Consider the following 17,295-nt stretch of genomic DNA (forward strand, 5'->3'; position numbering starts at 1 on the left):
TAGAAAGGAAGGGGAAGATTCCAGAATAAGAAGGTGACAGGAGGGGCAGGAGGACAAGGAGAGAGGTGATAGGTGAAGTCAGGTGGGTGGGGGAAGGGGGCTGAGGTAAGAAGCTGAGAGGTGATAAGTGGAAACTGCAAAGGGCTGGAGAAGAAGGAATCTGATAGGAGAGGAGAGCAGATCATGAGAGAAAGGGAAGGAGGAGGGGCACTGGGGGAGGTGATAGGTAGGGGTACAGAAGAGTTAAGAGTCCTGAGCATGAGAATGAAGAAGAGGGAAAGGGGAATGTAAAAAAAAAACAGAAGTTGAAGAAATTGACGTTCATACCATCAGGTTGAATGCCGCTGTGGTCCCCTTGTCCATTCATCCCTTCACACTAATCTCCCTCCTGGCACTTATCCCTGCCTATTCACCTCCATTCAGGACTCCAAACATTCTTTTTAGGTGAGGTGGCACTTTACCAGTGAAGCTTTTGGGGTTGTCTACTGTGACTGGTGCTCCCAAAGCAGCCTCCTTTACGTTGGTGAGATTGATGTTGATTGGGGGGACCACTTTGTTGAGCACCACAGCTCCATTTGCAAAAGTCAACCGTTCCCCTTCCTGTCCTGACACGTCTCTCCAGGGCCTCCTCTTCTGCCACTCTCAAGTTGGAGGAGTAATACCTCATCTTCTGTCTAGGTAGCCTCCAACCTGAGATTTTTCCAACTTCCAATATTCCCCTCCCCCCTCCTCTTCTTCTTCATTTGCCCACTCAGGCCTCTTACCTCTTCTCCTCACCTGCCTAACACCTCCATCTGGTGCTCTTCCCCCTTCCCTTTCTCCCACGATGATGATGGATGCTGCTTTCCTGTGAAAACACTCCATGTAGATGTTCTCAGCGGTGCAGAGGACTTCACCCATGATGGACTAGGTCATATCTACTACTTTTTATAGGATTTTCTATTCAAGGGCATTCGTGCTTCAGTATTAGGCTAAGATACAGCTAGTCAATATACTGCTGGAGAAACTCAGCAGGTCGAGCAGCTTCCATGGGGGAAGGATGTTTTGCATTGGAGCCCTGTAGCAGCTGTATGTTATCTAAGCCAAGGGCTTATGTGAACGAATGTGATTTGGTGCATCCATATCTGCCGATTAAACAGACCTATGTTGTTTGTGAGCCTTGAGAAAGTTGTAACGGCCTACAAAGGGATATAGACCAAATGTAAAATGCTGTCTGCACAAAATCCAAAATAAATAAAATTAAAAATTCTGGAAATACTCAGCAGATCAGGCTACATTTGTGAACGGTGAAACAGAGTTAATAGTTCGGGTCTTTCATCAGAACATGGAAAACTTAGATGTAAAGAAGTTGTAAGATTTAGCTCAGATGAGTGATTAGGCTAAAAAGTGGTAGGAGTATTATTTTATGGGAAATGTGAAATTATTCACTGTGGTAGGAAGAAAGGGAACAAGATATTTTTTAAAAGCCTAGTTTAGTATATGTTGTTATCATATGAGAAATTTGAAATACATAAATCACAAAGTGTTAATATCCAGAATGAGCATGCAGTTACGAAGGTAATTGGCAAGTTAAATTTTATTACAGGCAACTTACAGAGAAACAATCAGGATGTTTTATTCCCTAATCTCTTAAGGCATTCATGAAATTACAACTTTTCTACTATGTACAAATTTGATCTCCTTGAATAAGGATATATTTGCTTTTAGTGAAGATTGACACAGCAAAGCTTCACTAGAATGATTCCTGGGCTGGGTGCAATGTGTTATGTGAGAATGGCTAGAAGTGGTCTGCATTCTGGAGCTTCAGAATGAATGGTAACCTGACTGAAATATATAAAATTCTTTCAGGGCTTGACAGAGTAGATGTTAAAAGATTATTTCAATTGGCTGGAAATGATGGAAACAGAAGTCATGGTCTCTGGATAAGGAGATGACCTTTTAGAGCTGAGATGAGAAGAACTTTCTTTGCTTGGATGGCTAAAAGTCCTTGCAGTTCTTTATCTGACAGGACTGAGTCTGAAACTGATAGGATTTTGGTCATACAAGCAATCAAGGAATATGGAGCTAGGCCAGAAAACTGTTAATGCAGAGGTTCAGCAAAGTAGACTCAAGGGGTTACATAACATTTACTTATTCTATGCATCCATGTGATACACTCTGCTGAGATTTCCATTCTCATGAATGTTGGTTCCTATAATGTGTACTTGAAGTATGAGGCATCCACTCTCATTAATTTAGGTTGCCTCTTACTGACCAAACAAATTATTTTTTTCGGAGGGGCAATGCTGAGAGTGACCACTGAGATGGGCATTGGCTGTGTGCCAGGAACTTAAGCCCAAACTCATTACCCCAGTTTCTTTTAGAAGATGTATGAATAGTGAGACACTATTTGAAAGTGAGTTTAATCGCAGTATTAACTCTTATAAAGGAATTATTATGGCAAGACTTCTTTTTTAAAACCGTAAGCTTTCTTCATAAAGGACCATATTTAAAAGGGTATAAATGGTTTTGCCCTCTTTCAAAGGGATTGTGAATAAGTCTCTTCCTTTAGAAAGATTTTGAAGGTGAGCTCTTAATACCAATAGTTCCTTTCATCACATGACTTCCTGAAGAATAATGGCACAGAATTTATACCAAAAAGGTAACAATCCTGAAGATTTTGATAAGAGTAAATGCAATGAATATTTATGTTAATCAGAGACATCAAGCTTGACCCCTATTTCCTGCTAAATTATCATGGAAGGAAGTGAACTTTGTAACATCAATTTTAATCAGTTAAGCAATAGCATTAGAAATGTCAAATAATTGGAATAACCTTTCAAATTAATTACCATAATAATTGAGCTTTGTGTTACTAAGAGTACTTGAAAAGGAGAAAATGTATCATTTCAATCTCCTGAAAAATGAACATGGGGGTTTGTTTTGAAATTTAATACAAAAATGTAAAGAGATTTGTCTGAAAATGTAATTTGGCAGCTGTGTCTTTATGGCCTCTCAGGGAAAGTAATGGAAACTCTTATTGAATCAGCCAGATAGAGAGAAAGGCTCATGCACAATACACACCTTCCAACACTAAATCCAACCATTATTTATAATGAATATTTACATTTTAAAATGGCTGAAAAACATTTCTTCAGTATATATAACACTCAAAGTTTAACTGACTGGCCAGATTTTCTACAGATACTGTTTTTTTTTCTGGCAGGCCAAAGCTCCGCACAATGATTTTACAAATAAGATGATGTGATTACAGAAGATCAGGCATTAGGCTTTTATAATCCATTATGACAGATACTTTGTACTGTATCAGTGATGTCTCCAGTGGGAGTCGGGTTCAAATTCCTCTCTGAGCCTACAGGAGCAGAGAGAAGGTATGAATGGAGGGATGGTAGATGAAGGTCAGGCTTGACCAGGTGTTAGTTGTGCTCATGTAGATGCTTCTCACTTCATAACTGCAGATGGACATGGAAGTCCCTTGCTTTGGTGATCATTGCATATACAGTATGGATTTTGGTTTCCTTGAGAGAGACCATGGTAGCAAATTGTGGGCACAGGTATGATCCATGAATACCTTACTTATTGTTACATTGTATAATTTTATAGAAATAACCCAATCTGGTGTTCTATTTTGCATTCATATGTGACAGTATACCAAACTAACACATTTATGTTCCGGGATTTAATATAAATCAACGAATGTTCTTCCAAGGATATAGAGGTCAATTTCCAACAGGTAGTCAATTTCCTGCCAAAGCAAAGAGCTTTCATATATTTCTCTCAACCTACCGTGTACGGAGAGTTATTCATGTGAACGTAATGACTTTCTATTGCAGCTCAAACTTCTTCAAACATCCCTCTATCAGTCCCTCATCTTCTTCCATGAAAAATTCAGAGAGGAACTGCAAGGAGTTTTAGCCACCCCTGTGGCTGTTCCCCTTAACACTAAGTGCTCCTGCTTGAGTATTGTGGGGGGGGGGGGGGCAGCCTACCTGGGGGAAGCAACAGTGGCCATGCCTCTGGCACAGATTCTGCCCCTGTGGCTCAGAAGGGTAGGGAAAGCAAGAGGATGGCAGCAGTGATAGGGGACTCCATAGTTAGGGGGTCAGACAGGCGATTCTGTGGACGCAGGAAAGAAACGCGGATGGTAGTTTGCCTCCCAGGTGGCAGGGTCTGGGATGTTTCTGATCACGTCCACCATACCCTGAAGTGGGAAGGAGAACAGCCAGAGGTTGTGGTACATATTGGTACCAACAACATAGGTAGGAAAAGGGAGGAGGTCCTGAAAGCAGACTACAGGGAGTAAGGAAGGAAGTTGAGGAGTAGGACCACAGAGGTAGTAATCTCAGGATTAGTACCTGTGCCAGGTGACAGTGAGTATAGGAATAGAATGAGGTGGAGGATAAATACATGGCTGAGGGATTGGAGCAGGGGCAGGGAATCAGATTTCTGGATCATTGGGACCTCTTTTGGGGCGTGTGTGACAGGTTGCACTTGAATCCCAAGGGGGATCTATATCCTGGTGGGGAGGTTTGCTAAGGATATTGGGGAGAGTTTAAAATAGAATTGTTGGAGGGTGGGAACTGAACTGAAGAGACGGAGGAAGGAGCGGTTGGCTCACAAATAGAGAAAACTTGTATACAGTGTGAGAGGGAGAATAGGCAGGTGATTGAGGAGGGATACGCTCAGACTGATGGTTTGAGATGCGTCTATTTGAATGCAAGCAGCATTATGAACAAAGCTCTACTGGGTGTTTTTTATAGGAAGACAGATTCTGGAAAGGAGTAATAATAACAGAGTTGTCGTGGTGGGAGATTTTAATTTCCCAAATATTGATTGGCATCTTCCCAGAACAAGGGGTTTAGATGGGGTGGAGTTTTTTAGGTGTGTTCAGGAAGGTTTCTTGACACAATACATAGATAAGCTTACAAGAGGAGAGGCTGTACTTGAAATGAACCTGGTCAGGTGTCAGATCTCTCAGTGGGAGAGCATTTTGGAGATAGTGATCACAATTCTACCTTCTTTATCATAGCATTGGAAACGATTGGAACAGACAAGTTAGGAAAGTGTTTATTTGGAGTAAGGGGAAATATAAGGCTATCAGGCAGGAACTTTGAAGCAAAAATTGGGAATTGTTCTCAGGGAAATGTACAGAAGAAATGAGGCAAATGTTCAGGAGATATTTGAGTGGAGTTCTGCATACGTATGTTCAAATGAGATAGGGAAAGGATGGTAGAGTACAGAAACCATGGTTTACAAAGGCTGTTGTAAATCTAGACAAAAAGAAAAGCTTATGAAAGGTTCAAAAACTATGTAATGATAGAGATCTAGAAGATTATAAGATGAGCAGGAAGGAGCTTAAGAATGAAATTAGAAGAGATAGAAGGAGCATGAGAAGGCCTTGGTGGACAGGATTAAGGAAAACCACAAGGCATTTTACAAGTATGTGAAGAGCAAGAGGATAAGACGTAAGAGAATAGGACCAATCAAGTGTGACAGTGGAAAAGTGTGTATGGAACCGGAGGAGGTAACAGAGGTACTTAATGCTTCAGTAGTCACTACAGAAAAGGAACTTGGCGATTGTAGGGATAACTTACAGTGGACTGAAAAGCTTGAGCATGTAGATATTAAGAAAGATGATGTGCTGGAGCTTTTTCAAAGCATCAAGTTGAATTAAGTCACTGGGACCGGACGAGATGTAGCCCGGTGTACCGTGAGAGGCAAGGGAGGAGATTGCTGGGCCTCTGGCAATGATCTTTGCATCATCAATGCGGTCAGGAGAGGTTCCAGAGGATTGGAGGGTTGCGGATGTTGTTCTCTTATTCAAGAAAGCGAGTAGAGATAGCCCAGGAAATTATAGACCAGTGAGACTTACTTCAGTGGTTGGTAATTTGATAGAGAAGATCCTGAGAGACAGGATTTATCAATATTTGGAGAGGCATAATATGATTAGGAATAGTCAGCATGGCTTTGTCAAAGGCAGGTCATGCCTTATGAGTCTGATTGAATTTTTTGAGGATGTGACTAAACACATTGATGAAGGTAGAGCAGTAGGTGTAGTATATATGGATTTCAGCAAGGTATTTGAAAAGGTACCCCATGCAAGGCTTATTGAGAAAGTCAGGAGACATGGGACCCAAGGGGCCATTGATTTGTGGATCCAGAACTGGCTTGCTCACAGAGGGCAAAGAGTGGTTGTAGACGGGTCATATTCTGCATGGAGGTCGGTCACCAGTGGTGTGCCTCAGGGATCTGTTCTGGGACCCCTATTCTTCATAACTTTTATAAATGACCTGGATGAGGAAGTGGAGGATTAGTAAATTTACTGATGACACAAAGGTTGGGGTGTTGTGGATAGTGTGGAGGGCTGTCAGATGTTACAGCGGGACATTGATAGGATGCTAAACTAGGGCTGAGAAGTGGCAGATGGAGTTCAACCCAGATAAGTGTGAGGTGGTTCATTTTGGTAGGTCAAATAGGATGACAGAATATAGCATTAATGGTAGACTCTTGACAGTGTGGAGGATCGGAGGGATCTTGAGGTGCGAGTTCATAGGACACTCAAAGCTGCTGTGCAGCTTAAGTCTGTGGTTAAGAAGGCATACAGTGCATTGGCCTTCAACAATCACAGGATTGAGTTTAGGAGCCATGAGGTAATGTTGCAGCTATTTAGGAATGAAACCCAATTTCCCTCGGGATCAATAAAGTATGTCTGTCTGTCTGTCAGACCCCACTTGGAGAGCTGTGCTCAGTTCTGGTCACCTCACTACAGGAAGGATGTGGAAGCCATAGAACAGGTACAGAGGAGATTTACAAGGACGTTGCCTAAATTGGAGAGCGTGCCTTATGAGAATAGGATGAATGAACTCGTCCTTTTTTCCTTGGAGCGACAGAGGATGAGAGGTGAATTGATAGAGGTGTATAAGATGATGAGAACATTGATCGTGTGGATAGTCAGAGGCTTTTTCCCAGGGTTGAATTGACTAGCACAAGAGGAGACAGTTTTAAGGTGCTTGGAAGAAGGTAGAGCGGAGATGACGGGTAAGTTTTTTGCGCAGAGAGTGGTGAGTGTGTGGAATGGGCTGCCGGTGACAGCGGTGGAGGTGGATACAATGGGGTCTTTTAAGAGACTCTTGGATAGGTACATGGAGCTTAGAAAAATAGAGGGCTACGTGTAACCCTGGGTAATTTCTAAGGTAAGGACATGTTCAGTACAGGTTTGTGGGCCAAAGGGCCTGTATTGTGCTGTAGGTTTTCTATGTTTCTAAGAATCTTACATTAGGAATTCCACCTGACCCTTTAAAATATATTCACAGATTCGGATAATAGGTCCTTGAAGGGGAAATACAGTGAGTCCTGACATGTTTGTGAATTGCCCAGAAATGCATTTTAATAATTTGCTGATACCTTTAGGCTGGATTTATTTTTAAAGCTCTTCACCATACCTTGACTTTAGTTGATGAAAAATGAAAGAACATATTTGCTTGCTGTGTAGCCCTTCTTGATATGTGTTAAGAGGCACCTGGTGGGGAAGGCCATTACTAATCCTTATATGTTGATTATAAGTAGGTGAGCCACTATTCATCTATGCCTGAAACAAACAAAAAAATTCTGGAAAGCTCAGCTGGCCAAGCACCCTTGATGGAAAGAGAAAAAAAAGTTAACATTTCAGGTCAAAGATGTTTGTCAGATGGGTCGTCTGATGAAGTGCTTTGCACCTAAAATGTTAACTATTTCTCTTCCCATCAATGTTGCCAGCCTGCTGAGCTTTAATAAGGACAGGTTAGTTGATGAATTTAATGTCCATATGATTGATTGGTTTAGTAATAGTATGTTTAATAATTTGTAAATTAACATGTACGATGAATTAGTATCCATATGTGCTTAGCCTGGTTCTTATGGTGTACTTGAGAGAGTGGGTGCAAATTCATTGACGAGTTCGTCTAAAAGGTCTACAGATTAGATCAGTTGTGTAAATGTGTATTTAGTGGGCAATGTTTAGTCAGTTTAACTGGATGAGTGTAATTAGGTCTGGATTAGTGTAAGTGTATTCGAGGCAAGTGTGCATATTATACTTGTTGACATACGTGTGTTTGGTTAGGTTTATATGAGAATGCGTACATTGGGGTACAAACCAATGCCTCTGATGTATCACCGAGCGTCCAAATGGGGATGTAACAATGTCGGGAATGCAAATGAGATTAGTGTGTGCTTGATGTGATTAGAGTTAGCATGACTGCATTTAATAGGTTTGTGTGAACATGGTTCAGTTGTTGGCATGGGGGAGGACAGAAATAAATAGACTCGAGAATAAACCTCAGAAAGGGAAAAAAAATAAATTATTGCAAGAGCTGGAAACAGACACAGAATAAGAAAGAAATACGACTGAAGGAGGGAGAAGCGGGTAAACAAAACAAACTTAATTGGAATGTTTTTCATCGATTGAATAAGAGATGTTAGAACAACGAAAATAAAATATTTCAAGAAAGTAGTGCGGACTGAGCAGCAATTATAATAAATACTTAAACAGACGTGGCGCAGCTGGAGAAGATGTGATAAACGGTTCGGAGGATTGGATTGGTTTTAAATCCAACAAGGAGTCACTAACGGGTGTATAAATCTACATTGAAGCAATTGCTTCAAATCGCCAGGCAGCAAGTGCGGTTACGCATCTACCGATGGGAGGCGCTGGCCACCGCGGAATAGAGTCAACAGATCCCTGTGCGGCAGCGTGGCGTGTTTAATATTAGAAAACAAGCAACATACCAAAAGAAGTAAGTTAATTGAAGTGAAATTATAAAATGAATATGAAATAGTTATGAGTGCAATTTATTAAATATATCAAGTTGATAGGGTGGTTAAGAAGGCGTTTGGTATCAAATCGACAGGTGAATAAGGAGGCATACGGTGTGTTGGCCTTCATTAGTAGGGGATTGAGTTCAAGAGCCGCGAGCGGGCTCTGGTTAGACCACACTTGGGAGTATTGTGTTCCGTTTTGGTCAACTCATTGTAGGAAGGAGGTGGAAGCTTTAGAGAGATTTACCAGAATTGGATCAGAGGTAATTTCTTATGAGGAAAGGTTGAGCCAACCAGTGCATTTCTTTTTGGAGCGTAGGAGAGTGAGAGGTGATTTGATAGAGGTGTATAAGGTGGTAAGAGGTATCGATAGCGTGGACAGTGTTTTTTTTCATGGCGGGAATAGCTAATAAGAGCGAGCATAATTTTAAGTTGGTTGATGGAATGTATAGGGGGATGTCAGAAATAGGTATTTTTACATAGAGAGTGGTGAGTGCGTGGAACGCACTGCCAGGGTGCTGGTAAAGGCCAATACATTAGAGACTCCTAGATAAACACGTGGATGAAACAAAAATGGAGGACTATGTGGGAAGGAAGGGTTCTGATTGAACTTGGAGTAGGTTAAAAGGTCAGTACAACATCGTGTGCCGAAGATCCTGTACTTGTGCTATGTCCTACATTTAATTTTGATGTCTGATTTTTTTACACTTATAGATACATGTATGATTATCTCCACTAATTCTTACATAGTCCCTGTTTGCTGTCAGTTACCATTTACCAACAATATTATGGTAATTCAATTTCTACAAAAGGTCCTTATGCAAGTATGATGCTGCCACCCAAATTTATAAAACCAAAAGATATTGGAGCAGAATTGGGCCATTTGGCCCATTGGGTCTGCTTTGCCATTTCATCATGGCTGATCCAATTTTCCTCTCATCCCCAATCTCCTGCCTTCTCCCTGTATCCCTTCATGCTCTGACCAATCAAGAATCTAACAACCTCTGTCTTAAACATATATAGAGATCTGGCCCCCACAGCTGTCTGTGGCAATTCCACAGATTCGTCACTCTCTGGCTAAAGAAATTCCTCCTCATCCCTGCTCCTGTATTCTGAGGCTGTATCCTTTGGTCTTAGACTCTCCCGCCATAGGAAACATCCTCACCACACCCACTCTATCAAGGCCTTTCACCATTCAATAGGTTTCGATGAGATTCCCCCCACCATTCTCCTAAATTCCTTTGAGTACAGGCCCACAGCTATCAAATGCTCCTTACATGTTAACCCTTTCATTCCTAGCATCATTCTCTTGAACCTCCTTTGGACCCTCTCCAATGCTAGCACATCTTTTCTTCTATAACGGGCCCAAAACTGCTTACAGTTATAAGGCCTCAGCATTACGTTCTTGCTGTTGCATTCTAGTCATCTCGAAATGAATGCTAATGTTACATTTGTCTTCCTTATCACTGACCCACAAGTTAACCTTTAGAGGATCATGCACAAGGACTCCCAAGTCCCTTTGCACTGCTGATTTTTGAATTTTCTCCCCATTTGGAAAATAGTCTATGCCTTTATTCCTTCTACCAAAGTGCATGACCATGCACTTTCTTCCCTACACTGTACTCCATCTACCACTCCTTAGCCCATTCTCCAATCTAAGTCTTTCTGCAGACACCCTGCTTCTTTAACACGATCTTCCCTTTCACTATCTTAGTATCATCCACAAACTTGGCCACAAAGCCATCAAATCCTTCATCCAAATCATTGACATATAATGGGAAAAGAATCAGTTCCAGCATCAACCCCTGTCGAACTGCATTGGTCATTGGCAGGGATCTAGAAAAGGCTCCCTTTAACCCCACTCTTTGCCTCCTACCAGTCAGCCAATCTTCTATCCATGCTAGATCCTTTCCTGGGTTCTTTATCTTGTTAAGCAGTCTCACGTGTGACACCTTCTTAAAATTACATAAAGAACATCCACTGACTCTCCTTTGTCTATCCTATCTGTTATTTCCTCAAAGAATTCCAACAGATTTGTCAAGCAAGATTTTTCCTTAAGGAAATTTGGCTTATTTTGTCATGTTCCTCCAAGTATCCTTAAATCTCATCCTTAATAACAGAGGCCCAACGTCTTTCCACCCACTGAAGTCAAGCTAAATGGTCTATAATCTCCTTTCTTCTGTCTCCCTCCCTTCTTAAAGAGTCAAGTGACATTTCAGGTGTTCCAGCCCTCTGGAACCATTCTGGAATGTAGTGATTCTTGAAATATCATTACTAATACCTCCACATTCTCTTCAGCCAACTCTTTCGGAACCATGGGGCCCATCTGGTCCAAATGACTCGAATACCCTTGAACTTCTCAGCTTCCCAAGCACCTTCTCCTTAGTAACAGCAATGACACACACTTCCGCCCCCAACACTCTTGCATCTCTGGCATTCTGCTAGTGTATTCCACAGTGAGAACTGGTGAAAAAAACTTATTCAGTTCATCCGCCATTTCTTTGTCCCACATTACTTACTCTCCAGCATAATTTTCCAGTGGTCCACTATCCACTTTCAACTCTCTTTACTCTTTATATATCTGAAACCTTTTTTTTGTATATTATTGGCCAGCTTCCTTTCATATTTAATCTTATTTCTTTGTGGCTTTTTAGATGCCTTCTATTGTTTTTTAAAAGGTTCCCAATCCTCTACCGTTCCACTAATTTATGCTATATTATATGTCCTGTCTTTTGCTTTTATGCTGTCCTTGACATTCCTTGTCAACCACAGTTGTTTAACCCTCCCTTTAGAATACTTCTTCATCTTTGGGATGTATCTTTCCTGTACCTGTGAATTGCTCCTAGAAATGTCAGCTATTGATGTTTCTGCCATCATCCCTGCTAGTATTCACTTCCAGTCAACTTTAGCTAGCTCCACTCTCATGCTTCTGTAATCCCCTTTACTCCACTGTAATAATGATACATCTGATTTTAGCTTCTCCTTCTCAAACTGCAGAAGGAGAAATCCTTCTAGGGATCTAAAACTCTTTCAAAGGATATTTCCTTTATCTCCCTAACATGGTCCAGTAAGCAGTTAAAAATACTCCATATTCTATTTGTCTCTTCCATTACAGAGCACGGACAATTACACTTAGTCCCAAAACGGACTCTGTCGCAGGAAGGTTCTCTGTTCATTCCCAATCTGCAGCTGAGTACGCTAATATCAATAGGTAATGTCACTAGTAAATTAGTTTTAATTTAGTCAATAATCACATTAACACCTATATGTTTTTCATAGCGTCAATGACCAATATTTTTACAAATATGATCCCATCAGAGGATTTGGTTAAAGTAGTTAATAGCGTCCAGTGCATTGAACCACTTTTAATTCTGCAGGCCTGAGATGGCTGGAGTCCCATTCGAGCCCCTGGCACTGAAGTCCGAGTGCTGAGACTACAATATCTTTTTGACACGACAGTGACTGTCAGAGACGGAGATGACACTCACTGAGTGAGACCATCACGGTGGAATCGCACTCTCGCAACATTTAGAAAGCAGAATTTTTGTTCAGGTCAGTATTTATTTCCCAGCGAACTGCATTTAAAATAGTCATTATCACATCATAGTGGGAGCTTGTTCTGTACAATTGTATTGCCGGGTTTCCTATATTATAACAATAATTACACTTCAAAAATACATTATGACTTTTGCTGTGTTCGCAACCTTTGGAGGTTGTGGAATGTGCCATTTAAATGTCAATTTGTCAGGCATATTCCTTCTGCTACAAGTGCTTTTTCTTTTGCTGTACTTCTGGACCCTTCTTAAAATGTTCAGCCTTCCAACCTAACTCCTACCAGAGCTGATCGCTTTTGTTTCGTAATTAAAATAATACATAACCTAGAAGCACCGGTCGCGTTTCCTTTTATTCTTCCTGTACCGTGTTCACACTTCGACTCCACTCCAAAGGAGCTTCAACATTTCCCCCTTTACGGGAAAAGTTTGGGGTTTACGTTATTCTAGTAAAGAGGAAAACGATTGTGAAGTAACTTTTAACGTTATTTGTCAGTAGGAGCTGGCACCCAAACGGCTTTGACTAAATCTTTCTTCGGAAGAAGTATTCCTTTCGAAAATTTCACTTGAAAACAACGTGCCTTTCATGATCGGATATTGTTGCCATTTTGTGGGGGGTTAAATCCGATTTGACTCCTGTGTGGAACAGGGAATTGTAAGTGATGAGGAGACGATTAACTAAACTCCAATAGATTATCCTTTATGTACTCGTTCTTTTCTGCATTATGTTTATGCTAAATTAAATTAAAATGTGTCCCATTTCAACTCATTCTTTCTCATGCGTCTTCACATTAGATCACATTTCTGATTGCAATCTTCCCGTCTCCTATAAACTAGACTTTTAAAAGCTCTCACCTAATTAATGCTTCTTGATCTAAAAACGTGAGCTAATAAACATCGACGGTCGCAAAGATCACTCCATACACAGAAGACCGCTTCGTTATTCGCCATCCTGGCTGAACCGCCGTACGCAAATTCCAAACGAAGACAAAAAGAAAAAGTTTGCTCGAACAAGGTCTTAAATATAGCAGGAGATTTACATGTGAAGTGACCCAGAACAAAGCTTAGCCCGACTTCTAAACTCACAAGCAGAAGTTTGCCTGCAGGAGGACTGGATCTCTCGGGGGTTGATGTCCCGTTTCTGGAGTTGTACCCCGCGAGGTCGTGGGGGGGGGGGGGGGGGTAAGAGTTGATGGTTCATCAGCTTATTAGTAACAGCGAGAAATGTTCATAAAAACAAGATATTTTGTAGTTTGAAGACAAAGAAAGAGAACAGCACACAGCACGTGCAGAGGGACCCGGAGACTAAAAGGGAAGGGTGCGTTCAGAGGGAGGAAATCTCGGCGGCGTCTACTCACTCAAGTATATTTGGAAAGATCAGCTCCTCAGCCCGAGGTAATGTATCTTAAATAGACCCATGTTGGGAAACAATAATTGCCTTAGTTTATTCACGTTGGGGATTAGTATCAGCCCTATTGCTTGAAAATACTTAGTGTAACTTTGTGCATACACATGTATATTGATCGATAGTGGTTCAAATGAGTTTTTGATATGATTCAATTGCCTTCCTTTCCACACAGCATACCACTTGAATAAAGACACAAAGTCTAGTTGGAAATGAAGCAATCTGATCCTCGAGTTATCGTACGGGGTAATAACAAATTCCTGGTGCAGCTGTGAGTCTCACGCCTGTTGCTTGGGCTCGGCCCGGCCCTCTTTTGCTTTTCCACCTTCTGGCGGATTTATTTCATGTTAGTAAATATTGTATACAATATACTCCCCTTCATTTGTGGCTCTGTCATGGTCCGGTTGTAGTGTTGCTTTCACTGCCTTAATCAATCACCTAACTCAGCAGAGAGTAAAACTTAAACGAGGACCCTACAGGTTTATCTGGCCCAGGGATACAATTCTTAACAGCTGAGCTCTGTGTGATTTATGACAGGTAAAAAAAAGTTCCTTCAGTGATAATGCTCGAGATGTTTCCAACTATTAAGAGTATCTGGTAAGCAGTTATTTGTACACGTAGACTTTTGAGTTTAAAAATATATTACGTGTATTTGGACAGAGTAAATGTATTCTATTTCTGCCCGTTCAAACAGCATTGCGAGGTTCGAATAAGTGAACTCGCTCCCAGTTGCCCCATGTGCTAAACTGAATTGCAGTACGGTATGCCACTGAGTTGAACTGCATGTCAATCAGCTGTGACCAGGCTCCCCCTCCCCTTTCCATCACGTTTTGTTTTATTGGGCCCTGATTTAAATTTATTTTGTCCTCTTTCAGGGACGGTTCGTTGACCTGTTGTCGGCCGTGATACACATTCAGAGTCCAATGTCGATATGCATCGCACCGTCTATCGAAAGACAATTTCAAACATCAAGATACTTACAACTAAACTATTTACAAATAGCTATGTTCTCTATTGAAAACTCATTGTATTTAAAATATAATATGCACGGTAAAGAATATTTCACAAAATGTTTACATTTAAAATTAAATTTGAGAACATTTTTTGTTTTCTGTACAAATAAATATTGTCCTTTAACAGTGATTTAAAATTGCAATCATACTGATTACTATAACTTTACAGTTATTACGTTAATAATATCTTTTTCAATAAACTGTGGATTTTCTGTTCGAAAGTTTATTCTCGATTACAGCAATGTTATATCTAGCTTTAAGAGCCCCGTACGAGGACCCCATTCAGTTTTTCGTGATTGGCTGAGCGGTGCTCAGTGCTCTTGTGATTGGTGGTAGGATTAGTGGTGTCTACGGCGTGCCTGAGAGGCGGGGCTGGGAGGTAGAGCAGGTTAGTCCGTCAGTGAGCGAGTGGCGAGCAGAGAGTCAACAACTCCGAGGAGTGGGAGGAGAGCGAACTCGCAGCGAGTCAGAGATCAGAGAAACCGAATCCAGCGGCTGAAGAAGGCACATCTGGGTCGCACATGGACAAGCTACAGCCAAGATTGATCTGAGCTTCTGGAGGAGTCTTCTCTCCTCCCGGAGGGAATCTGCATAGGAAGAGGAGTCTGGTTGACGGCAGAGGCAGGAGTTGACAAAACGGAGAAAGTGTGCTGCTGGCACAGGGAAAGGTGCAGCTCGAACAGGGGATACAGTCCTGTCAGCGAAACATTCCTGCCTTGACCCAGAGAGACAGAGGGGCAATAGGATTCAGACAGAGGTCTCTAACTCTGGAGGAGCACGTAAAGAATACAGTTCGGACACATCGCATCGAGAGGGCGGTCCAGACACTGAACGATTCACGGATTTCTCGGCGATCTCCTTCTGACTTGCCTTATCTTAGCCTGGAGAATGGCTAAATGGGACTCGCCGTGGAAGTATTACTGGGGAGTTATGTTCGCACTGTGCAAGAGCGCCCTGCCGCTAGCCAAGAGTTTGGACCCTGTCGCCTGGCATTCCCAGAACCCGAAGTAAGTTTTTCTTTATTTGAAATAATGTGAATGACGTGAGCCCGATGGATGGCCAGCTCGAATGGCTCTCTGTTATTTGAAACAGTTTCTGCGGGTGAAAGCGGCTTCCAGGTGTCGAGCGCGAGGCTGTTAATAGTTTAGTAATGGTTTGTAATCCTCTAACTTTAGGTCAGGGGCATGAAAAATACTGCACGCCCCTGATGATCGCATGCGCCTTCATCGCGTTGCTTTTGAGTGGGGTGGGGGCAAACACTGTTCAACATCGCCGTCCGGCCAGCAGAGCGACAATGAAAGATTGCCCCTCTCGCGTTTGTTGCGAAGTTCCAGTTTAATTGAAAACGCAAGTGGATGTGGATGTAGTTCTTTGTTCTACGGGGGGCGGATGGGAGCTGCTGGTTGGGAGCGACGAGTTGTTCTCTCTCTCCTTCTCTTTCTCTCCTCGAAGATCTCCACCTTGCCCACGGCTCCTCGCCATCTCTCTCTCTCTCTCACACAAGGCGTTTAAAAATAATAAGGACTTTGAGTGGGGGAAGAAAAATAAAGGAATTATAATGTCATTTGAGCGCACACAGCATTTTTAAACATGATTACAATTCTGTACAATACTTACACCTGCGGTTGCGACCTTTTCCTCCAAGCGATGCTTTTGTTCCAGTTAAGATTGTTAATGTGAAGATCGTTCAGCACTGCAAACAGAGTTGTTCCGCAGCAGAGGGGGTGGTTAGGAAGAGATCTGCAAACAGTGGTGAAATGCCGTCGGTCCCTTTCACCCCGGCACAGACCAATGACGAATTTATCTTTCTGAACTCCAGTTTAATCCCAGAATAATCATGACTAGCTCGACTGGAGTTTTCTTTTAGCTCCTTCCCCAATCTACCAACCGAGTTCAATCAATATCGAAGACCAGTTTGTGAGGAAACTTTGTACAAAAGTTGAGAACTCGCCAGCTCCCGAGCAGTTACATGAGAATAACACAAACCCACAAAGAATAGCGCGGGTGGCTGATAATTGGTATCAGGCAAGAAAGGTTCAGTGTTCTGAGAAAGTCTCTCACAAACCAAGAAACTGGACATTATATCAACACATATTTGAAATCTGTGTGAAAAATAGACTTTTAAAAATTACTTGCAGTTGACAGAGAAGTTTCGAATTAAAACCCTTTTAAGTAATCAGTGTCTCATCGAAATGCAGCGGCGATGAAACTCTCGCTTTCTCGTCACTAATTTTTCCGCCGCATGGCAGATTTCTCACCTGGGACGAAATCTTACGCTTTCTCACTCGGATACTCTGCACGCAGCAGTATTTTGAGCGCGTTTAATAGGCTCATTGTTGTTTCCACCGGTCCCAGATTCCCTGAAGAGGAATGCTTTAAAAGGTCAGGGAAATTTCGGTATGTTCACAGGTAGTAGCAACTACTAAAAAACTGGTGCGCTAACATTGTCGATCGACGAAAATATCAAATCTTCCGCATGTAGCTTTATTCAAGAATGCAAATACAATAAATACAACATATTCATCACTTTATC

The 17,295-nt window shown here is 41.8% G+C and overlaps 1 protein-coding gene and 1 long non-coding RNA gene across 2 annotated transcripts in view; both read left to right on the top strand.

The window, feature by feature from the left end:
* LOC140734325 (uncharacterized) overlaps positions 1-14,730 on the top strand; it is an 83,533-nt gene extending 68,803 nt beyond the window's left edge. Inside the window, exon 3 of the long non-coding RNA XR_012100518.1 lies at positions 14,625-14,730. This is a non-coding gene — a long non-coding RNA (uncharacterized lncRNA). The remainder of the gene's footprint in view (positions 1-14,624) is intronic.
* Positions 14,731-15,157: 427 nt separating this feature from the next.
* The window catches only part of efnb1 (ephrin-B1), a 176,647-nt gene continuing 174,509 nt past the window's right edge, over positions 15,158-17,295 (top strand). The window contains exon 1 of the mRNA XM_073058127.1: positions 15,158-15,769. Within this exon, the coding sequence (XP_072914228.1) occupies positions 15,651-15,769 (119 nt within the window). The 5' untranslated portion in view covers positions 15,158-15,650. The remainder of the gene's footprint in view (positions 15,770-17,295) is intronic.

This window comes from Hemitrygon akajei, chromosome 10 (assembly GCF_048418815.1).
Source record: "Hemitrygon akajei chromosome 10, sHemAka1.3, whole genome shotgun sequence".
In the NCBI taxonomy this organism is placed as follows: Eukaryota; Metazoa; Chordata; class Chondrichthyes; order Myliobatiformes; family Dasyatidae; genus Hemitrygon; species Hemitrygon akajei.